The sequence below is a fragment of the Lineus longissimus genome, chromosome 11, assembly GCF_910592395.1.
Source record: "Lineus longissimus chromosome 11, tnLinLong1.2, whole genome shotgun sequence".
Taxonomy (NCBI): Eukaryota; Metazoa; Nemertea; class Pilidiophora; order Heteronemertea; family Lineidae; genus Lineus; species Lineus longissimus.
The window spans coordinates 13,906,348-13,928,278 of record NC_088318.1 but is presented as its reverse complement, the minus strand read 5'-3'; the positions used below and the strand labels follow the sequence as shown (position 1 = coordinate 13,928,278).

The 21,931-nt window shown below is 45.1% G+C and overlaps 1 protein-coding gene across 1 annotated transcript; it reads left to right on the top strand.

Moving 5' to 3' along the window:
* The first annotated feature begins 1,775 nt into the window (after nt 1–1,775).
* On the top strand, nt 1,776–12,564 carry LOC135495796 (uncharacterized). Its single transcript, XM_064784719.1, has 19 exons — nt 1,776–1,880; nt 2,469–2,708; nt 2,883–2,906; nt 3,232–3,447; nt 3,903–4,151; nt 4,452–4,685; nt 4,997–5,263; nt 6,052–6,270; nt 6,696–6,926; nt 7,212–7,427; nt 7,622–7,855; nt 8,203–8,418; nt 8,740–8,976; nt 9,248–9,472; nt 9,647–9,904; nt 10,081–10,299; nt 10,687–10,842; nt 11,058–11,360; nt 11,639–12,564. Exons 1-19 carry the CDS (start codon nt 1,814–1,816, stop codon nt 11,893–11,895), a joined length of 4,068 nt encoding a protein of 1,355 aa, XP_064640789.1. The 5' UTR covers nt 1,776–1,813; the 3' UTR covers nt 11,896–12,564.
* The last annotated feature ends 9,367 nt before the right edge of the window (nt 12,565–21,931 follow it).

Here is a 21,931-nt window from a genome sequence, read left to right as displayed (position 1 = left end):
AAGTCTCGTATCAAACGGGTACGTAAGAGAAAGGTTTGCAGGCTACGCGTCTGCAGTAAGTAGTGGGTTGATGAATGAATCGAATATATCATCGCCACTGTTTGCGCTCGTACAAGCTTTATCACAAAGTCAAACGAGACCGACTTTCCCTTTTATCTGAGACCATGCATGTACGCCTGCTATTTGTCTCCCATTATTAAATTTGAAGCTGTTGAGCCTCTTGGCATATAACAGCGTTGGCGTGTTTTTTCTATGTTGTACATGTACAATGAGGTTATCTTTACATTGCAGAGTCCTTACGAAAGCCATGTTCATCGAAGTCATGCAGGACAATTTCGAAAATCAGTTTCATCGTATACTCGACATCCTCCCCTACCGTGGACGCAATGCCCTGCCCGTCTTCTGTCGCGCGTTGGTTCTTTCCGATGATGATACAAACGACTCCATGTCTTCGAGTGGCGAATACGATTCTTACTACATGTAATTCATTTGCAAATCGCAATCGAGGTGCAAAAGTTTTGGCAGTTTGCAGTTCCTGGTTTCATGTTGTCCTTTTATAGTCTTTAGTTGTTCTGGTAATCATTTCTGAGTGTTAAAAGTCATAGTATTAATGAGCGAAATTTTGAAGGCCCGGATGTATCTCGAATTTCGAACTTCAGGCACGGAACATTCGAAAATTATACTTTGTGCGCAAGTATAACATTTTCTTCACTTCTTCTTGTGTGAGAGGGTGTTCGAATGTAGAGCTTAAAACTATTGTGGAGCATTCAAAATTCGAATGGTCCCTCTCGGCTCCCTTATTACATTTCTTCATGCTTCGTGTGAGATACTTTTCTGCTCAATAATAAATTAAACGTTTACAGTGTGTATTCCTTTCTTGTTGTTGTTTATTTCAAATCTGTTATCGATACCGCTGCATTAAACCACCGAAAAGGCCAGTAATCCAATTTAAGAAAGCCTGCTCAGTATACTTTTGAAAATGTAGTGAAATATCATCCCTGATCTCAATACAATAAACTCGATTTCACCGATGTAAGGTCGGTTAATGAATTCTATACTGAATCGAAACAAAATCCAAGCCAGAACCTCACATCATGACCATGTTGCCAACCCATTGTTCAACCAAATTGAACGCCGAACGAGTTCACGTACATGTGGATGGTATCTACATGAAACTTTCATTGAATATTCAGACACGGTATAGGAATCGTAACCTTTGATACAGTGTCTTGTACATGTATAGCCGCATCCAACTCCAAAAGAAGAAAAATGTGATAAAGATTTATCAAATGCCAAGACAGAACTGATACGTATTTTCAATAACGTACTGGGGACCTCTTCGGCAACAGCTGCCCAATCGTCCCCTTTCCCTACACTCTGGACGCAGTGGACCGGCCTCGTTCCTCACCCTAACCCACAAGGAGACCAATTTAGGATGACGCGATGGGCTGTCCAGGGAGTCTACCTTTCCCCTGCCCGCGATAGTACTATCCTGCTTCTGGGTCAGGTATTTAGAAAATGACAAGTCCATTTTGTCACGCCCTGTACCAATTTAAAACTGTTTTTCATTGAGATATCATAGAATTTCCCGATACACTTTTCATAGAAAAGATTGCCTGTGCTCTAGATTCAAAGGCATGAAGAATAGCTATAGGGCATCTTCGGGAAATATATGCATAAATAATCCCAATATTACAACAATAACGAGATTTCAGTACGTAGTGTTGTAATCCTAAGATTTCGGGTCATTTTTAATATTGCGCTCGAAGTGAAGGAAGATGTTTGCGGACCCACACGCATTTGAGCTACTATAATGCAGATTGGAGTGATAGCGATACTGGCTGTGGTAGGATGCTCGGTCCGGGTCACAGACAGCGCATGTAAGTGAGAAATTCATATTCATCACATCCGTTCTACAATTTTATAGTTCGTGCCTTTGAACAGGGTATTGACTCTAATTTTCTACCAATATACCCTCAATTGTAAATCGGCGTTATATGTTAATCCTAATGTAGGTCTACTTCGACCCACAGCGCCGATAGATCAGCATCCTAAGATTCAGTCATTAAAACTCTGGTCTGAGATCTCATTCTTTTGTGTAACAGTTCCTTACCATTTACTATATTCTTTCAAGATTCGAGTCACAATTTTACCAGAACTTGCGGAAAATTATACTTACGTGAATCAGGAAAAGCACAGAACCTAATCGTACGACCGTATTGTGTGGGGAATAGACATCAGTTAACAATAGAATCGCCCGATGTTTTGTGGATGGTAAAATTAAGGGGTGTAAGGTGTGCATTACACCCCTCTTCAATTAGTTTAAGAAAAGATTGGATGGGTCTATTGTTGTCGGAAATCTATTTCCCACACAATACGGTCGTATGATTGGGCACTGATTGTGATAAGTAGACAGCGGAATTTTCGTCCTGTGATCATCAGTTCAAAATTCACTCTTAATTTTTCAGCTACGGTTTACGGTTACGTCGGGGCAAATGTCTACTGCTACCAGTCATCCGCGTTGCTACGTTATATCTCAAACCAACGCTATGCCTACCAATGCGCGGCTTTTTGTAACAGTTACAGTACTTGCCAATCATACTTTCATCACTATAGCTATAGGAGATGCTACCTTTACAAGATTAAGTGTCCGACAACCATTTTCAGGTATTGGGGATATTGGTACTACGAGTACCAAGAAAAAGCATGTAAGTGATGTATTACGTTCTTTTATTAGACCAGGTATGATAAAATTGATAATGATAATGAAATCTGGCGGGGCGGGCATTTTTGTTTTTATTTTCTATTATTGGTGCTCTATATTCATTTCCCGGTCTACGGACCTGCCATGTTGATCACCGACAATTCTGTTTCAATTTCAGCCTTATCGTATCTTCATCGCCCGGGTAAGAAAATTTAACTGTTTATAAAGGCCTCCTTCAGATTGATTTCGCATTTCATACTCTATGGGTGTTGCCGGACACAAATCGGTTGCGCTGTCCTATCTTCGTGGTCATTTGTCAGCCGACTGCACGCTATCCACTCAAAATCTGAAATTGTAAAACTGAATTCCGGAGGGTGTAGCTATAGCTACATGCAGCTAATGAATTTGTTGATGATATTTTACGAAAGTGTTCCTTTTTTAATACTCGATCCTTTATAGCGTTTTGAGTACACATCTTTCGTCACAGTTCAACATCATGACATCACTTATGCATTTCAAACTTGCAGAAAATCTTGCTTTCAAAAAAACGACGAAGATCTCGTCCGTGGCGTCGACCTCGTATGGGTCAGCGCGAGCGGTGGACGGGAATCGGGAGAGCAACGAAGTTCGGTTCTCCTGCGCAGTTTCCTTCCTGAAGAAAACCAACCCCCACTGGTGGTATGTGGACCTGGGCAAGACATATGATGTCGGTTCAATCTTTTATCTGAACGGAATGACATATTGTGAGTTGTTATTTTAAAGGGAGTCTTTATATTATAAGAATCATGTGACCAGAATAAGATGCAGCAAGCGACGCAAAGGTGTCGCTACTACTGCACATTGCATTAGCAATGATTTCGCTTGTTCGGAACCACACCTTTGACGTGCATATCGTCCTGTCCCATTATAAAACAACCAACCTCATTCGAAGGTCAGGTCTAATAGAACAACATCTTCTGAAGGCGAGGACTTATTAGAACTACCTCTTTTGAAGCAGAGGAACAACCTCACTCACTTGCACGGTCGCATAAAACAACCTCATTCTCGGGAGAGGACTCACAGAACACATTCGAAGGCCATGCGAGGTCCTATAAGTCAGATAAAGCCAGCTGCCTCGTAACCCTTACAAATGGCAAGATTTGAAGGAGGAAAATTCTACTTGAATACACTGTTCAATATCCGACTTTTTTCTTTTTAGATCAAGCTGCCAACACCAAGATCTACGTTACCGCTACGGTAGCGCAGACTGGCGACAAACTGGCCTGGACGAATGGGACAGAGTGCGGCTCTATTGGGTCTACCAAGCTGGATGTGTCAAAAGGGGGCAGCAAGTGGTTCCACTGCCCGGAACCTGCTCACGGCCGATATGTCATATTTTACAAGAAACCTGCTGATTATTATCTTACATTGTGCGAGGTGGAAGTCTACCGTCGGAATATCATACATAGTAAGTGTTGTATTGAAAGACTAACATATGGGGAACAACAAAAAACGCTGGACTGATTAATCAGGGCCAACATGCCCGACATTGACTTGTCATCTCAAGAAAATTGAATAAAAAAAATTATCTTCATTGGTGTAACACAAGATGAGTCCCTTTCATTAGTACAAACTGCGTACCGTAATCGTGAGAATGATTGGTGCACGGGTGGCGAACTCGTTTATGGTAAAGGCATTGATGATGACTGCTATCGAATCCTTAATTTTACCGTCTTGGACGAATTTATCATCTACGCTTCTTTTACAGATGACGTGAGTTGTGAGAAAAGTGCGGATATGTACGGCGCCCTTCAGACTAACATGGAGCCATCCAGGTGCGTGGACGGCTGGGGAAGTCAGTACTTCGAGAACGGGGCAGTGTTCCGATCTGTGCTAAAAGACCCAGGCATCTACAAGTGGTGGATGGTGGACTTGGCTACGACCTTCCAGATCAGGAAGGTGTCGCTTTCGTCCGTCATGTACTTCAGCGTCATCGACAAACGTAAGTTTGGTTACCCTTCGGTGAATTTACGACATACCCCGATCGAGACTTGCACTCGCTCTCTTATCATGTGAGGTGCCTGAGAGGCTTGGGTCGCGGCTATAGCAATTTGGCCAAGATCGCGGTCAGGGTGTTTCACTTACACAGTATGACTGCGATCGGACCCTATGATGTCTCCGGCGTGCTATATGTGCTATGCTACACATCACAGAGGCAGTGAATAACACCTGGCCGAACCATCAGGCTGTGGATAATGTTAGACATGATCCGCAGCGATAACGTTTTGACACATGTTCACACTTGACTTTCAGAATACCTCTTGGGCTACACGACCGTCTACACATCGAATAAATTCACCAAAAACGAGGTCACTCTTCCTTCGGGGATGAAGGGAATTGACATGGACGGGTATAAAGAATGTGCGGGGATTGGCCAACCCGCGCTGAAACCTGGCGAACACATTTCCTTGTTTTGCCCCGACAAACAGCTGGCTAGGTTTGTTATCATCATAAAGGCCTACGCTAGCATGAAGTCATTAGCGATTAGTAATGTGGAGGTGCTGGGACATGCACCGAACGGTAGGTATACCAAACCATTCACCTTTATTCGAACCACGAGATTTCCATGTCACTCACTCACCTGAAATCGTCTTTAAGCATTTTCAAATTAAGAGTACTTGGTGCTATTCACACGCTCATAAGTTTTTCCCAGACTTACGCAGGGAGGAACGCTTTCACAGTACCAACTGGTACAGTACTTTGACCGCTCGTTTATTTCAAACCGGCCTCCTTTCGAAAACAACAGCGAGCTGATTGGATTGATAAAGGTGCGTGACCTTCCAACGTCCGATTTTACTGTGTGCAATACGGGAATTCACTGTTGCACGGGAACCAGCATGTTGTTGTACCTTGCAAACCAAGCTGTACCTTTGGAATTTTCAGCAGACAACCTGATGCTGTTCCCCTCGTCTTGCTCGAACAACATTCGGCGAACATGTGGACTGTCATCGTGGTCAGAAAGGGCCTTCTTGTGATATCCCCGGGAAATAGTTAGGCCTCCTCCTTCTCCATGTTGGTGCCCCTCTTCTTGCTGGAACAACATTCGACGAACATGTGAAGTGTCATCGTGGTCAGAAAGGGCCTTCTTGTGATATGCCCGGGAAATAGTTAGGCCTCCTCCTTCTCCATGTTGGTGCCCCTCTGCTTGCTCAGCTGGCCGGGGAGACAGCCTTAACCTGCAGAAAAGCGATGGTTCACAAGCTCGAAAACCTTTTATGTCAATGAGTGTTGTGTAGTTATCGATATCTTCATAAAATTATGCTGGCCTGACCTAAATCTAGCACTTTTTGATCCTTGCTCCTCTTTAGGAGACAACCTCGCCCTGTTCAAACAAGCCATGCAGGTGGACAACACCGCCCTCGGTAACAGCGTCTCCGCCAAAGCCGTCGATGGTGCGATTGCCCCGCAGTCATTCGCCGCAAAGAAGTGCATCTCGACCACTGGTACGGCTGCTAAGGATTGGTGGACGGTAGATCTGCTAAAGGTGTACAGGATTCATCAGGTCATACTGACAACTCTTCAGGATAGTAAGTAGATTTCAATTCGGCCCACTGGAAAACTTTGTTTCCGTGTATTTACACGCTGGTTCACCTAATCAAAAATATATAAGCGAGCATTAATAATTTTGATCAAATCGGTTTTTAGATTATACCACGGACTTGTGTACAATATCTGATTTAAATCCGTGATTAGACCAGTAGTCTCCTTTCGGGTGAATCCGGCGCCACGCCCAGCTAGCTCAAGGCGAAACGAAATTGTACAAAAAAAGCTTTGCAATAAGTAGATCATTTTTAATCGGTATCAATTTGGTTGTTATTTTCTAAACAGTTTTCTACATGATATGTAAAGGTACTAGTGTGCATGAATATCAGAATAATTTACAAGATAAACCCATCATTATTTTGTAATGGGTAAATAACATACATTTTGACACACGTGTTTGCATTTTCAGAACCACTGAGCGATTTAAAAATTGTCTCCTCGGTTGACTTCGACCCCGCAGCGATAGATAGCAAGAGTTACCTACCCTGTTATGAATCACCAGCCGGGTGGTCAATTCCGGCAGGAATGTCTTGGCAGACCAAGTGCAAACCTAACTACGGTCGATACGTCACCGTGATGGGGACGAAGAAGGGTCCGTTGTACTTCTGCGAATTCGAAGTTTATGGCGCGAAACACGATGGTAAGAGTTCCAATATCAAGAATTTATAAAGAGACTGGTCTTTATCAATTCTTGCCTTGCCGACCGGGTCTATATAGAATTCCTGTCGTCACTTGTCAATACTCATTGGTCGAAAATAAACTTCACCTAATTCTTACCGACAAAAAAGCATTTTTCCACGGGAGCGATCATTTGGTCTTTTGGTCCTGAGACAGAGTTCCAATAGAGGACACCTCATATCCATCATCACATGTTATACGTGCACTATAGAATTTCTAATGAAACGAGATTTGATCTCATTTCTAGCAAATTTGGCCTATGCTGGCCCATCCAAGCAGAGTTCAACCTACTGGCATTATGACCCCATTCTGGCTGTTGACGGTGACGCTTCTCCTGACTTCTCCAAGAAGACCTGTTCACAAACCTTGAAGACCCAGACAGGACCCAAGTGGTGGTCGGTGGATTTACGGGCTACATACAGAATTAGCCGCCTGAAGATATCTAATGTCAAGTCTTGTGGCTGTAAGTGGCGATTGGTTCCTGATAAGCTTTGATAAACGGTAAGCGCACTGTTCTACGGAAAAAATCCACGATGGATAGAAGAGAAGCCACAAAGTATACCGATATTCTAACTGTTCAAAACTCTGAAGAAATCCGAGTTTTTTTATATGGAGCTTTATCAAACAGTTCATTTTTTCAAATCACATTTTTTTCAGCCAATTGTTTACGGAAGTTTAAAATCCTTGTGACGGATTCGTTTAACTCCGCCAGCTACTCCAGTAATACGTTCCAGACCTGCTTCGACTACACTGGCACTATGGTCAGTCCCTCCGTAGAGAGCTTGACGTGCACGTCAGCCGTCAACGGGAGATTCGTCATCATTGAGACATCAGATACGTCATATGCGCTGACCATTTGTGAAGTGGAGATCTACACTGCTCTGATATGGCGTAGGTGTATACTATGTGTTTCAAAATATATTAGACAGTTTTTAGTTCTATTTTTCAAAATTGACGAAATTTAACTAATTGCCATCTTGACCCTCTAGCCTTGGATGCACTCCGCCATCCCGGAATCCAGGGGAGGTAACGGACCGATTAACTCTGATGGTTCAGAATGCTAATTGTAAGCTACAGTGGCGTCTAATAATGAATGTTAATGAGGCGATATGGTATTGAAACTGTTTCACGTGTTGCTGGCAGTGATGAATTAGTATAACGTTCCTATGATATAAAAGTCAAAGCACGTTGAATGCCTTCCAGCGTTAATTTCAAATTACAACCTTATAATTTTCCAGCAAATATTGCCCTAAAGAAGACTGCCTCTCAAAGTAGCAACCAAGCCGGGACTGGAGGCCGAGCTGGTCTCGCGGTGGACGGGTGGAGGAACCCGAACTATGACGAAGGGTCCTGCGCGATGACCGGCGGTAAGGACTCGTATGAATGGATCGGGGTTGACTTGGCGGCAAGCTACATTATCAGGAAGGTGACGGTGACGAATCGGAACAAATGGGGTAGGTACAAGGTGGAAAGAAGAGGTAGTTCAAGGCGCATATGTCCGAGTCACGAGAGCTTGGCCTTCGCTTGTAAAGATGCATAGGTCAAGGGACTTGCCTACTGTGTGACTTACATTGCTATTCTTTACACCTGTCACATGCACCGAAGGATCGAAACCGGGTCAAACTCAATATTCTCAATGTGTGACAATATTCAAAACGGACGGGTCCAGATTGATTCCTCACTCGCCATTAGGTGATATTGATAAGGACTAGTAAATGCTTGTTTAAACTTTTCCTATTTTTTAAAGCTCATAATCTATGCTTGTTATCATGTAGCCAGCCTCATGAAGGACGTTTACGTCAGCGTCGTCGAGAAATTTGACTCTTCAAAATTTGCCTCCAACTACTTCAAGACATGCGCAGTGATCAAATCCATGACTTCCGGTGAGACAAGGTCAATGCATTGCGAAAGTGCCCTTGTTGGACAGCACGTGGTATTAAGAAAGAACAACTTCTATAAGAACAGTCCGTTGAGTGTGTGCGAGCTATCGGTGTATGGTTCGCCTTACAGAGGTACGACTGCAAGGTATCAATCTGATGAGCGCTTTGCGCTAGGCCAAAATGAAAGTTCCATGGAAAGCGCGGAATAAAAACGTGGCACAATGCTTTTTTCAAGGCAGCATTCCTAATATGATTGTACAAGACCGCACCTAGTCCATGCAATACACATCTGTTAGAGATCACGCTCGTCTCTGGTAAATGTGCTTGAAGATTTCATGTACATATACATAGTACATCATCATGTATTTCATAAACTCAAGATGATGTCCTTTTTTTCTTCCAGAGAACTTGGCACTGAAAAAGAAAGCGTACCAGAGTAACGCAATGTTTGCTCAATCCAAGCCATCCATGGCTGTAGATGGTGTGCTCTCCCCTGACTACCACTTGGGGAAGAGGTGTTCCAGTACAGCAGGGAAGCTTGCTACGGAGTGGTGGGCGGTGGACTTGGTCAAGACGTATACAGTCAGTGGTATGGTCATGATGGCCAGCGCCAAGTGCCCCTCATGCGGTAGGTGACTCACTTTTTCAATTTGCCTCTGTTTGCTTTCATCATAAATGATTCACTGCCTGCTAGATCCGAAAAGTTAAATTTGAGGAGACTTTTGCTCCATGCAATCAGATTGACAAATAATAGGTGTAGTCGTCAGGAATGAGCTCTGTTTGAAAATCTTCTGTACTACAGGCTTCGACGCCCACAAGGGCCTTGATGGAGTAGAAGGCAGAATCACCAGAGAACTCTTCACCAATGACGTATTCAGGACATCATACTTACCCTGTTTCAAGAATGACAAGACACTGTACCCAGGGGAGGCTGTGAAGGCCACGTGCATAGGGGGCGCCAGAGGTCGCTTCGTCCTGTTTCTGAAGTCGCCCGCGCAGAACAAACCCTTGGTACTTTGCGAGGTTGAGGTGTTCGGGAAGATCTACACGTACAACAAAAGTGAGTTTTTCAGTTTCTAAATAGATGTGCCGAATGGTGTTCAAAAATTGTAGGAAATGCTTAAAAAGCCAATATTTAGACAACCCTTTCTTTTGGGGTCGAAATACATGTATGCAAAATATGAAATGATTTGGCACTTAGGAAAGATTTACAAAACTTGCGTTCTGTTGTTTCAGCCAATCTTCTGCTTAACAAAATCGCCAAAGTTTCCACAGAAGGCTCCGGAAGGGCGGACTCATCTCAAGGGGCCAATGACGGGGTACCAAACCCGAAGATTGCTGGAGGATCTTGCGCCCAGACCAAGGGGGTCAACCCTTATGAATGGTGGATGGTTGACATGGATGATTACTATAACATCAAACGAGTCATCATAGCAAACAGTGCTGACTCGGGTGGTAGGTTCTGTTGGGACTACGGCTTAGCACTGGAACGAATAAGTAGACAAATAAAGGGCAAGCGTTCTCGTTTCTAAATCACCTTGCCATGGCAGTGCGTAAAGGCATGTATCTATGCAGCCTGACCGCTCTATCGATGACAGATTCGGGCGAGTGCCATCGAAGATCACACAATGAAATATTCTATTCACCAGACAATCTTTCCCGAAGTTCAATGCCACATTTGTCGGAAATTGCCCAGAAGGTCATCGAACTCCCTCAAACTTTGCTAACGTACACAAGCCATATATATGCCAATGTGATATACCCGCCTTGGTAATGAGAATCGTAATAAATTCTAACACTCTCTGTCACCAGTGTCTAAGTTCCTTCTTCCCTTACTCACAGACGACAACTTGGTGGGCGTGGACATCTTGCTGACTATGGACTTCAACCAGGAAGACTTGAACATCCGCTACCCAGGGGCGTATTTTGCCCCAAGCTCGACATCTGGTTCATCCCCTTCATCCGGGGGATCAAATACTACATCCAACAGCTCTACAGGTAAGGAAACACCTTGAATTGTTCGTTGTTTAAGGTTGACCATCCATGCCACCACCATTTTGGCAGAACTTGAAATCCTAAAGCAATTAGAACTCTCTCAAAACGAAGCGAATGCCATATCAATGGCGGAAGTCTGTTCTTTGTTCAAGAGAAAAGCTCGGTATTATTGGCTGTTTTAATAATTCCTCTCTGACAGTTTTCATTTCCACCTGCAGTGACCACGACGAATGCACCAGCCGGCGGGTCATGGACTTTTGAAACCTGCGCACAACTTAACAAAACAGTCGCTCCTGGACAATACGTGGACATCACGTGCACCAATAACGTGACTGGACGGTTCATGATCATCATAAAGAACAACACTGTCAATAATACGTTGGTTTTGTGTGAGGTTGAGGCGTTTGGGAACTGGGTATACGTCCCAACGACTGCACCGCCGCCAACTGCAAGCACGAGTGAGTCGCCGTCGCCTTCCCCGCCACCGACCCCGGCGCCGGTGAAGACGACCAAAAAGCCAGGTGAGCCATTCAAATAATACTGAGGTTCGGATTTTGATATGAGATCGAAAATCGACTTGTGATGGATTCCTCCCTTCTGGCGAATAAATCTATAGAGGCCTTCTGAGAAGTCCATAGTCAGCAAGATGTCCACGCCCAACCATGGCTGCATTGCAAGAAGATTCTTTCCGCAAGTTGTTTGTCACCCTTCATCACGCTGGCCGAGTTTTTCGTGAATAACTTTTTAAAGATTCTGGCTACCAAATGTTAAGCTTATTCATAGATTCGTTTCGTTCCAGTGACCGAGCCGGAGCCAGAACCGAGTGGCGCCGGGGCAATAGTGGGTGCCGTCGTCGGTATCCTCGCCTGTTCGGGTGCTGGGGTCGGGTGCTTCTTCGGCTACAAGCAGTTCATGGCGAAGAAGGCCGCAACTCCGGTGGCGAGGAAGATATCGGTCAAGGAAGCTTCGGAACCTTCGGAGGCGGACGACACGAGTGAGACTGACAGGCGACCCGCATCAGTCTCGTCCATTCTGACGACCGTCAATCATGAATAGGGTCATATGAAAATACATTCTATATTCTATTTTCAAGACCCTAAAATAGCGAAGGTTGTGTTCGCTTGTGTATTTTTTAGTATCCCTGTCTTGTACAGATACAAATTTTATCCATAAGTAGGCAACCGAAGGAATATTTTCACGAATGACTATTTTGACTTTAGTAGAAGAATCAGGTGGCAAGTTTTTCATGAAAGTTGTATTTGTATTCAGATACAAATTTTATCCAAAAGTAGGCAACCGAAGGAATATTTTCACGAATGACTATTTTGACTTTAGTAGAAGAATCAGGTGGCAAGTTTTTCATGAAAGTTGTATTTGTATTCAGATACGAGTAAAATTTAAAATTAGACAGTGTATACTATGCAATTTGTGAAGACAAGAGTTTTTGTTGATTTACTAGGTGGTTTCTACTGATTCAAGACGAGGTCTGTGCTGACTCCAGAGTTAGTTCTTTCATCGCCAGAATCAATTTCTTAACAATATATAAGAAACAGTATCGACTATAAAAGCGCCAAGCTAAAACTATAAGAAGCAACATCGTGTAAGCAGTACAACCGGGCCCTTGAAGTAAGCTCTTGGAGACAATTTGTACCCCTTCGACTAAACTGCACATGCCGAAGGAGTTGAAGAAGAACCAATGTGCATTTGATTTTCCCCTTCTTTTTCTTTTTCCCCTTCTTCTACTTAATCTCCTCCTACTCCATCAACGTTCCCTTTTTGTGAACGTTAATTGCGTGCCCTATGCAGGGGAGGTAAAACGGGGTGTTGTTCATTATACATCTTGTTAGAATGTGGTCCATTATTCCTCAAAGACCACAAATGATTGTTAGATGGACATCAACAAATGAAACACGGAGCAAAGCAACCCCGAGTGCCCATTTTATACGGCTCGCCTCCCCGTGTGACGATCGGGCCGCATTTCTTGGTCGGTGACGTCACGGGTCTCAACAGTGCGCGCTCCCAGCCTATGACGTCACCAGATATCCTCTGACGTTTATTCAAACGGTTGGGATTTGCCACGGTGCTGAAAGCACACCATTTCCCCATGAAAATAACCGATCTAAATATAGTCAACATGGATGAAGTACATGACGTTTTGTTGATAGGCGAGCTTCTTGCAGAGAAGTTCGTTTCCATTTTTCACTGTCCACGAAATGGCGATGAAAACGGCTACAGGAAGGTCCAGAGATTATCCACAGGAAATCGATTTTTTGCAAAAAAACTTAAATCCGTCAGCTTCAATGGTCGCCAGGTCAAAGTCCTGGATATCCAGGATCTTTTCACCAGTAAATTGAAGCTACATGATTATGTACCAGAGCTAGTGATACCGGAACAGAACCTTGCAACGTTCGAATTTACGAGTGTCGACTTTGTGGCGGACACGGTGAGTTAAATAAAGTAGGCCAATAAGATGTCCATATCTATAAATCTTTGAGTTTTATTGTTTCTAACTGTCAATTTCACTATTATAGAGCGTGACTCCCAAGAGCACGACATTTTGTCCGGGCCGCTCAATATATACACCTCATTTCTATAAGCGTTTCGTGATTGTCTTCCCTTAAGTTTATGTGATTCAGTTCATTTTCGTATCATCAGAATAAAACGCCCATGCTGCACCTGGAGTGCGCTAGAGGCGACCTGCTGATGGTCAGGATGCTCATTGACAACGGCGCCAAGGTCAACAGGCAACAGGACGTAAGTAATGGTGGATATGAAAACTGATGACATATATACACGTATGTGGTGTAAAATTAAATGTATTTCAACAAACAAATCGATGTAAAACAAGCCGTTGTGAGGGTTTTTCATGGCTGATAACACGTGCCATGGCGCATAATTAGTCGTCAAAATGTCTGCTGAAAACCGCATTTCAGTTTCTGAGATGTTGTATGAAGTAGGTTTTGACTTAAATTGATAATAAATATGAGCTAGACTGTCGTGAAAATACTTTTTAACCTTTAAGAATGGCAACACGGCTCTGATGGAAGCTGTCTTTATCCATACCGACAACCACCTTGAGATCACCCGTCTGCTTCTGGCGGCCGGCGCCGATGTCAACATCCAGAACAAGACTGGTTACAGCGCGTTCACCGTCGCGGCATCAACTGGTAATGTTAGGGCGCTGAAGCTGATGAAGGATTGGAAGGGTATCAACGTCAACACGGAAGTAACAACAAAAGTAAGTGCTGCTAAGGAATAGCCGTTTATTCATATTGCAGAACATTCCCAAAACTATTATACTGATGGCGATGGTCTATGTGTGGACCCACTAAGGCGTTTCCTGTGGTTGGTTCCGCGAGAAAACTGCTCTCTTCTGCGGATAGGTATACAGTAACTATGAATATGATTTCAGAACGGGATGACAGCACTTATCATAGCTGCTAGCCGAGCCAACAGGGACATGATGAAGTACCTCGTGGAGCAATGCGATGCAAACATCTTGGCAGCCACTAATGACGTGAGTAAAATGATGACTACCAATACTAAATTCATGTTGGAATAGAAGACACAGCTTTTGCCTTTCCTGGCCGCGACCTTCAGGCGTAAGTGCGAATGCCCCTCTGCATACATCTACCTCGTTGAATTTCTACACGTCGCCACTTTTGCTGACAGGTCACCACGCTCTTCCCTTCACTGTGACATTCTTAACCGGGCTCATCCATCTTTTCAGGGTCAGTGGACCGCATACAATCTAGTCACCGCTTACACCACGGACTACTGCATGAAGTACCTGGGGGAGAAACTCATTGAGAAGTCTTTAGTCAAAACCTACGTCAGAAGACGAATCTACGTTCTCAAGAGAAACACACTGGACCCCCAGCTCATGTTGACTGAAATGGTATCTCTTCCGCCGCTATTTCTCCTCGAAGCCAGCCTAATGCCGAATGATTTGCGGCGAACTGCTATTGGTGTTCTGATGGACCAATCGGACGCAAGCCTAGACGATCACGACCAACAGTGCTACGTACTGCATCGATTGATACCATGGTTCCTCATGTTGACCGCTCTGCGCTGCCGCTTGCGTCCGTTGAAACCTGAAACTCAACGCGCGGTCGTCCTTGACTTTTTTTCCCTAAACGCAGATGAATTACTTCTGAAGTGCGTCACTATCTACCAGGAAGACGACATCATGATGTTCAACTTTATCCGTATTATAAGTTTTTTATGCAGCGAAGATGAAGGGAGAAAATGGGTCGAAAAGCACGGAGAGGAATTTCAACGCTGGACTAAAGTCACAAACTTCGAGGGCCGCTTTTGCGGTCGTATGCAACCTCCAGTTCACCCGAGGTTCAGTGTCCCATGTGTTCAGTTGATTCGGTGCGAGACCGCCGATGATATAAACGGAAGGGCTAAAAACATCGACGTTGTGAAATATTGCATCGAAAGATGCGTTGCGGATAAAAACATGAACAAGCTGATTAAAGAGGATGAGGCCGAGAAGAGAAAACGCGAAAAAAAGCGAGACCGGAAGAAGCGACGACAACAACAAAAACGCGAGGAGGCGAAGGAAAAGACAGGTTCAATCGTGAGTTCAGATGAGTCCGATCATGATGCTGGAAATGATGCAGATTGTGGTATCTTTGACACTCCCTCGAAAACAAAGGAACTTGATGCGGAGTTATCCTCCGTCGACTCCCCTGAAGATGTGGACTATGGTATTTTCAGCACACCTGATGACAAAAAGAAAGACCAGCGAAGTCCTGAATGCGATCAAGAAGCTGACGAGGTGCGGACGGATGCTGGGGATGCTGTGGCTACTGAGGATGGTCCATATTGGGGATTTATCACGACGACTACGAATACGACGGAGAATTACACAGGATTTGCTAAAGTCACCAAAAAGTCCGCCACAAAGAAGCCAAAACCTTTGCCGAATGGTAGACCTACTTTTGAATCAATTGCAGCTCCGAAGTCACACGCCTTCGCTTCGACTGTGAAAGCCCCTGCCCGAAACCATAACAGGCAACACTGTGGAAGCACAGGCGGAAGGCCTATTCCAGTGAGGAGGAACATTCCTGCCGGTATGTCAAATAAACAATTCCAGAGTCAAATGAATAAACTTAAAGAGAAGGCCAACGATAACCAACGTCTTCAGGCGATTAAAGATAAGTCTGCCTGGCCAGCCCAGAACACGCAGGAAGAACCCCGAGGTACGTACGTCCCTGCACCCATTGAAAATTTGTTTGACGGATCTTCACACATAAAGGTTAACAAATTAACACCGAAGAAATCAACGGAAACGTACAACGATTTCATCAATAGGTTGAAGGAATCTCCAGTCAAAAATGAAGAAGTGCAACTCGAAAATGCGAAAGCTTTCATGAAAGCACGCGGAGTCGAGGGAACTGTGAGACGCCCTGCGCGGGCTGGTGACTACGGGCTTGATACGAAGGAGTTTCCGACTCTACCCGTGGAGAAAGTCCCTCCACATGCTGGTGTGCACTTGGATGGGTTGCACAAACTGCCTGTTAAGGATAAAAAGCCGAATCCCACGACCTTGAAGGACCTGGGTGAAGAATTCGAAAGAAGCCATCAGAACCTTGCTACTGTCATTGATTGGGACAAAGATACACCAGCAGAAGTGGTCACTTCGATCCATCCACCGAAAGCAGAACCACAGGTCGGGCCAGCTCAGCCCGTTCTTAAAATCGATCCTCGCGTGAAGCCTGAGCAGAACACCGGTTTTGAAAAGGACGGCAAGCCTGAGCAAAGAGGTAATATTTCCTGGAGTGAAGTTCTGACTAATTCACATCTGCATGGTGCAGGGGCCAACGCAACTCGAACGGAAAACGATGCTGATGTGAAAATACCAACACGCGATAATCATGCAAAACACCAACGACAACTTCCACCGAATGTGGTGGGCTCAAATGCGATGAACACTCAACCACCTGCTTGGGAAGACATGCCGGAGTGGATAGCTAAGGCTATAGAAGCAAGGGTACAAGAAGTCATGAGACAGTTCCGCGAAGAGACTAAGAATGCGACCGATATAGCTTGCCACGAAGCAACTGCTACAAATCATCCATCAAATGCAGAGAAACCTCAACCGGAAATTGGAAATGGGCGAAGTGTCTACAAACACACTGACACTTCTGCTGCCATTGACTGCGAGCCCTGTACCAGCAAAAAAAACCTGAAAGAATCTAAATTAAATTCTCCCGACTACATAGAAAACGAGTCGGCGTCCTCCATGACTACCAATGAAGTAATGCCATCAGATGTAGAGCAAGATGTGGCGTTGACTGAAACAGAATGCTTTGAGAACATCACTACAGATACGGACTTGGAATTAGCCGACTCGGCTACGATTACAGCGAGAACAGAACCAGCACTTCTAGGAGTGGACGCTTTGTGTGTACAAACCGAAAAGAATATGGTGCCCTCGGAGATGAAGAGAGAAGACTTGATATCAGAAACCACCCATTCGTCAATTGTTGTGGAACCGTGTCGCAATGAGCCGTCTAAAAGAAAAGAAACTGGCGAATATACTATTAGGAAGTACCACAGTAACATTGAGATCCCGCAAGTCAATGACATTGGCATGTTATTGAAGGGTCTTGGCCCGGAGTCGCTGTCACAACCAAACACTATGAAAACTGAACTTTCGTCCAGAAAGAGTGACGCTGGCGATCTTGCACTGGATACAGACAACGAAAAGCACAATATGTTCAGCCAGGTGGTATTCGAAAACGTAGCAAACAAGTCCTTTTCAGCGATAATGGACTCCAATCAAATGCCGAGTGGGAACCTGCGAAGAAACAAGCCACGGGAACAAGGCATGAAAACGACTCAGCCTGAATACGATGTCCGTAAGATGGTCCACAGCTCAACTCTTGTACCTAACGTCGTTCAGCAGGTATACAGGGCCGAGAACGTCGGAAGAAGCGAGGCTGATCCAACCCGGTTTATCATTCATGTGAGCGGATCTGAAAGTAGTGACTCCGACTCCGACCTGCGAAGAAACAAGCCACGAGAACAAGGCATGAAAACGACTCAGCCTGAATACGATGTCCGTAAGATGGTCCACAGCTCAACTCTTGTACCTAACGTCGTTCAACAGGTATACAGGGCCGAGAACGTCGGAAGAAGCGAGGCTGATCAAACCCGGTTTATCATTCATGTGAGCGGATCTGAAAGTAGTGACTCCGACTCGGAATCTGAGGATATCTACTCAAGTTGTCCGACTGCAGATATGGCGGAAGTCGAACAACAACCGGCATTGTCCTATTCAACTTGTGCGAGTCACGGGATGCCGGCTGAGCAAACTCAAAAGGAAACACAAACTAACCAAGGTCCTGGTAGAATTGTTGAAAACATCGCCAGGATGTCAGTCAAAGACGATTTGGATGCCTCTGCGGGTTTCGTAAAGGAGGGATCCCCGTCGCCAAGAGTGGAACAATCAAATCAGGATCACGGGGTAGAGGTTGGGATGGAATTTACTTCATTTGCAAACAAACTCCCTGCAGAAGATCTCCGTAGAAATCTTGACCACCCTGAATCTAAAATCGCCAAGGCACCTAAGGTTTTCGATATCGAGACGGTCCTGTCACAGGCACAGCGGGCCGCCCCTGCAGGCTATTTCTTTCCAAGTATGCCAACGGGCTCCGTGTTCGCCCAAGACCTTGAGACATTGCTGAGTACTGGTAATTCAGGTAGAAGTTCACAGGGCGAACGCGAAGCACTTGCGGGAGAACGCACCGCAATATTTGCATCAGATTTGGAAGCCAGACTCATAGCATCAGCGTCCAGTTCCCTTGAACAAAATTGCAGTCACCCAACAACTGGCCATGAAAAGCGCCACCAGACGATAGCGGTGGTCGATCTCGAGGCGAAGCTCCGAGCAGAAGCGGACGGGAATCTTGAATGGAATGTGCCCATTTCTGTTAGCTCTGAATCTGGCCATGACACCCCTAGAAGCGGCTCAAGTGGAACTTCACAGAATAAAGACGTCATTCTGGAAGAAGACAAAATACCGAGTATGTTCGATTGGAAAAGTTCAAACATTGATTACGACCACCGTGGCAACCAACCTTCTCACGAAAATGCTAGTCCACCCGTTGCTGCTCATCATGACGTGAAGTCATTACAGGAAAACAACTCGGATCAATCTCCTCAGACTACCAGTCCGCCACCGGGGTTTTCAACTCTGATGTCACAAAATCTTCAAGATAGTCAGAAGAGTTCAGTTCAATCAAGTCCAACGGACCCGAACCAGCCTTCTCCTGGCTTGTGCCGGAGTCCAAGTAACCCACAGGAAACATCCCTTGGTTTCGGCCAGAGCCCTCCGTTTCGAGGTGGGTATGGAGCTCCGTGTTCTTGGATCCCTCGATCTCTGGCCTGGCACAACAAACTCAAGAGGCTCTTCGCCCTGGATGAGAACATACAGCTGCGATTAGGGGGCGTGTTCAGCAGCAGCGATCCGAGCTCTTTAATATACAGCCATCGGTAATTAACGCTCACACCGCCATCATCATAATAAACATCATCGTCATCATTATCAGCATTATCCCCTGTAGCATCATCGTTCCTCCACCTAGTTTACTCATGACATTCATAATGTAGTCCATTTACTTGCTATGCGCCTCATATAAATCGCAACGCACATGAAACGGCATGTGAAGTTCTCGGTTTGTGGATTTTTTTGGATGCCGTTCCTGTTCCTGCCGTTAATGTTTGATTGTCCACGATGATACATGAACTTCAATGCGCACGACAGAGGGTGACGCTGGTACTATACTTTGGCAAAGTGATGGAAACTATTAGCCCACTGGGTTTATATAGGTTCCTCCGATCAGGAAATCCTATCGTCTGTCACGGTCGCTCCATCCATCGTTCTCGATTGAGTCGGCAGTGTGCGCGCAATGCACTTCATCATACTGTTTTTTTAATTTCAGTAACGGGGTCAGGGTGATGGTCGGCATGTCCTATGACGGCCATGAGTTCGCGCTCAAGCGAATCCTGAAGGTCAATTACCGGAGTTTAGAATCCTGGTTGACAAGGATGCGGAGACTGCAGATGGACAACAGATTCCTGGCAAGATATTTTGTAAGTTAATTCGAGGTCGAGGTCAGGTGTTCAAGAAGGTCAAGCCCATTCTATTGAGATGAATCTATGACAGGCATTTGATGGTCCTGAATAGATGTGCGGCAGTTCATGGTTTTCACATCTGGCGCCATCCAGTGTTTCTGGCAAATTTAACCATGCGCACACTGGCATGACTCTGGCGGACAATGTTGAAGCAGATGCATACAGCGACAGACATTGAAAGGCCAATCGACCCATGAAAGCGGTTTGGTGGGGGATTGATGTTATCAAGATTTGCCCCGACAATCCTTTGATAAGACAGTAACCAATGGGAATTTAGGCCTTGGTCCGAGCGGGCTTTGTTTAAAGGCAGTATAGACTGCGTATTGGGCAAGACCTGAATTCAACGTCATGTTCCACTACTTGCTGTTGACAGGACTGCATTGAGGACATCCATTTCGGCTATTTCGCCATGGAGCTGTGCGAGTACAACCTGACGCAGTACATGATGCTGTTATCCAACGCGGGGAGGCTTACGACGCAGGCGTTGCCCATCTGCTACCAGATTCTGTGCGGACTGCAAGCCCTGCATGATGTCGCCATGCTACACATGAATCTGAAGGTAAATGCTGGACATTTGCAGTGCAAGCTGACCAGAGAATAAAAACGGGACTTCGCATACCAGGGCTCACTGCGCTTTTCCTTGAGGTGCACGCACACTGCAAAATTGCGGCGAAATAAACAATCTTGTGTGCGACTATTAAGTGCCCCGCAAACGATCGGCTTCAACTGTCATTTTCGAATTATCTGTCTTCTTTTTAGCCAACCAATGTCATCATTGACGCCGAAGGCCGTGTCAAGCTCTCGGACTATGGTCTTTTTTACGGAATACCAAAGGCTCACAGTCAGTCGTTGAGAAGCCTTCTAAACGGTAAGCACATTGGTCCCCAACTAGTTTTCTACGTGGTATGTTGAATTGCCTTTCCTCTCCTCGAAATCGCATTTTTATTTTGTGGCAATTACTATGCTGGGTCCGGTTGTTCAAAATAAGTTTCATCACTAACGCTGGTGTTAACTTACTTGGCGTTAGTCCAAAGCGCTCAACTGAAGGAGATAACGCCAAGTTAGACTTATGCCAGCATTAGTGACAAAACTTATTTCAAACCACCAGGCCCTGACTATGATTTATCATTCTTTTTATTTTTTATGGACGACCCGTAAGTTCAGTGATAAAGTTTATTGGCGTTATTCATTTTCTTACTCTCTTGTGACCTTTTCCAGTCTGTTGGTGTCCGACGGAGGTGCTCAATCCTAAATATCAAGGTTTCCCGTACACGTCAGCTTCCGACGTTCAGGTAAGGATGGAAATTGCATCAGGTGGCCGTGGCCATGGTCAGAAGGAAATCATAAGTAGCGTCGCCGCGAAGTAGAATGCGTAAGCAAAGCAAAATTGGCAAGAGACCACTCGAAAAGCGAAGACCGGGGCGTGATTATTGGAACTCCTCTGGCCGAAATAAAGACAAACGATTTGTCATGTAGATATGTGTACATTCTTTCGCTTTTGTTGACCTCCTTTTCCTCGCAGGTTGCTGGCATGTTGATCCACTACGTGCTGACAGGTGGACTCCACCCGTTCGGCGACGACGCCATGCAATGCCAACACAACATCAAGTCGGGCAACCCGCGGTTCGGCGCGGGGCTGGGGTTCTTGGGCCAGCATCTCCTGAGCTGGATGCTACCGCCTGATATGCACAAGCGGAAATTCATCAGTGAATGTCTTCTGTAAGTACATGTATATATACTCACTTTGAGACTGAAAGACGACATGCAAACAGAACTTTGTTTCTCCGATTAGTTTGAATCTTGAATTTTTAAATGTTCAACGGCTTTACCGCCCTTTCACATCATGGCCAGCCATCCACTCTAATTTCCTTTCAGGTAACATTACTCATGATTGAGTGCATCGTATTTGAGTCTCAGTGCGCACCCAAATGATAATTTTGTG